Source organism: Labeo rohita, unplaced genomic scaffold (assembly GCF_022985175.1).
Source record: "Labeo rohita strain BAU-BD-2019 unplaced genomic scaffold, IGBB_LRoh.1.0 scaffold_75, whole genome shotgun sequence".
Lineage (NCBI taxonomy): Eukaryota > Metazoa > Chordata > Actinopteri > Cypriniformes > Cyprinidae > Labeo > Labeo rohita.
The window spans coordinates 161,337-166,806 of record NW_026129689.1 but is presented as its reverse complement, the minus strand read 5'-3'; the positions used below and the strand labels follow the sequence as shown (position 1 = coordinate 166,806).

Here is a 5,470-nt window from a genome sequence, read left to right as displayed (position 1 = left end):
TCTAGTTTGAACCGTTTGCTAGCAACTGATTTCTTCATAGAAGCTTTGCATTCAAATATTTCAACTCAGATCAGTGTCTAATAATTTTGACACAAAACATCTAAATAATCTCAAGCAGCTGTGTAATAAGTGAGATCATGTACATTTAGCCAGTTGTTATCGCAAAAAAAAAAAAAGTATGTTATCCCTTACTTATTATAATCTTAATTCAAGTGATAAAGGACTCTGAAAGTCTGACAGTAATCAGTGTTTGGTGCTACTGTAAGGTTCACTCTGCCTGATTTAAATGTTTAAAAATGTGAAGAATTATTTTGGTATTTCAATATAATGCATCACAAATATAAAGTCTAAATCTGTTTGTCAGCATATGTGATGTCAATATTAGTGTTCCCCCAAGGTTTCCCCCATGGCCCACTCCATGAGAGTCCTGTGTGATCAATGTGTCTACCAGGCACATTGTATATGGTTGTTATTAAAGCATTCGTAACTTCTACAGTTACAGTCTACATTTGTATTACATTATACGAGTCAACAATCATGAAGAAACAGTAAATCTGGACACAGTTTTCAGTCCTGCCGGCTGTTGTCCTGCTTCTCTGTGACTTGTGTTCTTTGAGTGTTTGTCTGGGACTGACATCTAATACACAATTTTTTTTTTTTTTAATTTTAATCTGTATTTTTATTATTATTATCAGACAAACCTGTTCCTACAGGTTACCTGTTCCTACAGAGTTTAGTTTGATCTTTAATTAAACACGCCTAAATCAACTAGTCAAGGCATTTACTTTAGTAAAAATCAGTTGTCGAAACTAAGCTCAGCAGAAATGTGGCTCCACAGGAGCAGTAATGAGGAACTGCTTTACAGACTCCAGGGTTGCCCACTAACCATGGACATGGCAACGAAGACAGGCTCGAAGATAGACTTGTTTTACACGTGACTCAAACACAGAACCAGGAAACAGAAATTGCCTAAATTCAGTAAAAATGAGAAAGTTTAGTTGAACTGTTGTGTGTTTGTGTCTCTGTATTCATGCAGTAAAATGGCAGAAACCAGATTTTCTCAGGATGAGTTGATGTGTCCAATGTGTATGGATCTCCTGGAGGATCCAGTGACCATCCAGTGTGGACACAGTTACTGTAAGAGCTGTATTACATGCTTCTGGGATCTGGAGGATCAGATGAGAGTCTACAGCTGCCCTCAGTGCAGACAGACCTTCAGACCAAGACCTGATTTAGGGGAAAACACCATGCTGCCTGAACTAGTAGAGACACTGAAGAAGACCAAACTTCCTTCTGACTGTGACGCTGGAGCTGTAGATGTGCAGTGTGACATCTGTACTGGAAGAATAAACAAAGCTGTCAAGTCCTGTCTGGTGTGTCAGGAATCTTACTGTCAAACTCATTTTGACCTTCATGAGGAATTTCATTCCCGTAAGCCACACAAAGTGATCGATGCTACTGGACGACTGCAGGAGGTGATCTGCCAGAAACATGAGAAGCTCCTTGAGGTTTTCTGTCACACTGACCGGAAATATATATGTTTGCTGTGTGCGACAGATGAACATAAAAACCACAACACTGTATCAGCTGCAGCACAAAGGACAGAGAAACAGGTATTTAAAACTAGTGATCAAATTAATGCTCAGTGTAGTGATTCAATAGTGTTTATTTTCTGTGTAGAGCCACAGATTAATGATGCAGAAACATATTCAATTTGATGCTCTAGGTTTGTGTCAGTTTCACTTATAATACTTACACTTGTAGTGTCAAATGTCATGGATAATGGTGGTAAATGATCAATCATTCTGGAGTTTGATTTTACAATTTTACAGCCATTAGTTATCAGTTCCACGTTTACTGGATTCATCTGTTCACATGATGATTTAGTGCTAATAGTTTCTGTGACATTTACTATCATCCGTTTGTCCTGCAGAAGCAGCTGAAGGAGACACAGAAGACGCTCCAGCAGAGAATCCAGCAGAGAGAGAAAGATCTTCAGCAGCTGAGAGAGGCTGTGGAGTCTCATAAGGTGAGTCTGGAGAAGAAGAGAAGTTTGTCTCAGTCTCAGTTCAGACTCTCTTGTCTCTTTCAGTCCCACTGAAGCCTGAATCACTGTGTGTCCTAACAGTGCTCTGCACAGACAGCAGTGGAGGACAGTGAGAGGATCTTTACTGAGCTCATCCGCTCCATTGAGAGAAGCCGCTCTGAGCTGATACGGCTGATCAGAGATCAGGAAAAGCGAGCGGTGAGTCCAGCTGAAGAACAACTGAAACAACTGGAGCAGGAGATCAATGAACTGAAGAGGAGAGACGCTGAGCTGGAGCAGCTTTCGCACACACAGGATCACATCCAGTTCCTGCAGGTAACAGAGATCTAGAAGAACACCATCACAGTGGACTTAAGACAGATCCTGCTGTGACAGGAGACTCACAGAGAAACATTTCATCAGTGTGTTATTATACAATCATCAGTCACTTATTAGAAACTATGTACAGTATTATTAACCTGTCTGATCCTCAAAATAATGGCTCTCTATTAGAACTTTTCTTTTGTTTTAAGTTACCTATATAAGCAGTGTCCCTGTGTGGAGCTGATGAGTTTTGATTTGTGTTTTCTGTAGAGTTTCCAGTCTCTCTCAGCACCTCTTGAATCTACAGACATAAATGACGATCCCTTCAGTTCTCTCTTCTCTTTTGATGATCTGACAGAATCTGTCGATCAGCTGAGAGACAAACTGGTGGATTTCTACAAAGAGGAGCTCAAGAAGATCTCAGACAGAGGTAAAGTCCTGGAGATTCATCTGCTCTCAGAAACGAGTCCATCATCATCTCATATCATGGAGAACATCATATTAGAAATGTGTTAGGAATGGATGCAGGATCATGAGAATCACACTGTTCATGTCTGTTCATTTCCACAGTCACACTCACCAACATTGATCTCTGGACCAAGAATGATTTCCTACAATGTAAGTCAATAAGAAAACAAGCCAAAAAAAAAAACAAACAAACAAAAAAAAAAACTCAGTGTTCATGTTCTTCCTGTAGAAGGTGAGAGAAGAGTTTTATAATTGATGATGTAAATGATGATTTGCACAGGATATCTGCTCATCTGTACTGAGACATTGATGATACACTGAACATGAAGAGTTCAGCTACATGAAAACATCAAACAGATTCATAATTCCTGATTCTGATGTGTTTTATCTCCATCAGATTCCCATCAGCTCACTCTGGATCTGAACACAGTGTATAAACACCTCCGTTTGTCTGAGAACAACAGACTGATTACATTCACTAACACAGATCACTCGTATCCTGATCATCCAGACAGATTTGATCATTGGCCACAGGTGTTGTGTAGTGAGGGTGTGTATGGACGCTGTTACTGGGAGGTGGAGTGGAGTGTTGGTATATCAGGTGTTGTGGATATAGCAGTGTCATATAAGGGAATCACCAGGAAGGGACCGGGTGATGAGTGTGTGCTTGGACGTAGTGATCAGTCCTGGTGTTTGTGCCTCCGTCCCTATAGATTTTTTTTTGGACACAAAAACAACTGGATACCTCTCTATGTAAAGTCCATCAGCAGTAAAATAGGAGTGTTTCTGGATTACAGTGCAGGAACTCTGTCCTTCTACAGCGTCTCTGACACAATGAGACTCATCCACACAATCCAGACCAAATTCACTCAGCCGCTCTATCCTGCGTTTCATGTTGGTTCTGGAGCATCAATTAAACTGTTTTGATGAGTCAGAATAGACTGACAAGAGACTCTACCCACAATGCTTTGAGCAGTATGATAAATCAGTAACAGTGAGATGTTATAGAGTCTCTTCTTTTGTCTTTATGACATTAATACTGCAGCTGAACTTCTGTCACTGAAATAACATGTCTGAATAGTGTGTAATAAATTCTCATAAAGACAGTAAAATCAGTGTGTGTGTAAGAAGAAGAAAGAGCTACTAAGAACTACTATATACAGGTTCATAATGAATGTGATGATGCAAAATGTATAATAAATTCTAAAGTGAAGATCATGATAACCCACTAGTAGTGACTCAAGTGTTTCCAAAGCCATCGGAAGTATGACTATCCAGAACCTCAAGTATTGAGTCATTACTAGTTGCTTACCATGATCATCACTTTAAAATTAATAATACATTTTGCATTATTTACATTAATTAGCAATATGTATTGTATTTGCATTATTTACATTAATGCAAAATGTATAGCACTCAGTTGAATGTGGTAGTTCACTTTTTTTTACTTACTGATTTGTTAATCATAGTTTCTTGTTAGTCAATAGTAGTTACTAGAATGTTAATAGTGCATTAGCCAATTGTTCCTGTGTAGTTATTCAGTAATGACGGAACTGAATTCTAAAGCGTTACCGAAATTCGAATGACAATTAGAGATTAGACTGTACAGAAATTGAAATCTAGAAGTAACACTAACACACACTACATACACATAGTCACACAATACTGATGCTATTAACAATAACAATAGGAGTGTAACAATGATAATGTGCTTGGTTTGATGTGATATGACCTAAGTGATCGTTACATTTAATGACCACTGGTAGTGTTTATTTCCTCAGTTGGTCAAAACAAAAATGGCAGACATGTTACTTACTTGCTCAGATGACAATATCCAGTGAAAGTTCTTATTTGTGACCCTAGACCACAAAACCAGTCTTATGTTGCACGAGTATATTTGTAGCAATAGCCAAAAATGGATCGGATGGGTCAAATTTATAGATTTTACTTTTTTGCCAGAAATCATTAGGATATTAAGTAAAGATCATATTCCATGAAGATATTTTGTAAATTTCCCACCATAAATATATCAAAACTTATTTTTTGATTAGTAATATACATTGCTATGAACTTCATTTGGACAACTTTAAAGGCGATTTTCTCAGTATTTTTATTTTTTTGCACCATCAGATTCCAGATTTTCAAATAGCTGTACCTCAGCCAAATATTGTCCTGTCCTAACAAACCATACATCAACAGAAAGCTTATTTATTCAGCATTCAGATGTATAACTCTCAATTTTTTGTGGTTTTGTGGTCCAGGTTCACATTTGGGTCTTGATTCCAAGATGTAGAATCTGTGACTCTTAAGTACAGTATCCACACCGGTGGATACTCCTCAAAACATTAGATTCATAATTCCGCAAATAACTGCAATTGCATGTTTCAAACAGAGATGGCGACAAAGAGGCTAAACTAATGGACTGCAGGTTGAAGGTGTCTTTGTTACAGTGTAATTATACAAGTACTGAGTAATATTAATTAACTACTTAAACTTACTATATGGTTAGGATTAGGGTTTGGCTTCAGATTCAATGCCCCACATATTAATGACGGTTTTCTGATGCCCGTGATTTATATACAGAATTATTACCAAACAATATAATTGCGAGAGAAACCATTCATAGTGCATGACATCTGCTTTCTGAACAAC

The 5,470-nt window shown here is 38.0% G+C and overlaps 1 protein-coding gene across 1 annotated transcript; it reads left to right on the top strand.

The window, feature by feature from the left end:
- The first annotated feature begins 1,013 nt into the window (after positions 1-1,013).
- LOC127161822 (tripartite motif-containing protein 16) lies at positions 1,014-3,914 on the top strand. Its single transcript, XM_051104568.1, has 6 exons — positions 1,014-1,613; positions 1,934-2,029; positions 2,129-2,362; positions 2,621-2,780; positions 2,921-2,968; positions 3,216-3,914. The coding sequence occupies exons 1-6, from the start codon at positions 1,041-1,043 to the stop codon at positions 3,743-3,745; spliced, it is 1,641 nt and encodes a 546-aa protein (XP_050960525.1). The 5' UTR covers positions 1,014-1,040; the 3' UTR covers positions 3,746-3,914.
- Positions 3,915-5,470: the final 1,556 nt, after the last annotated feature.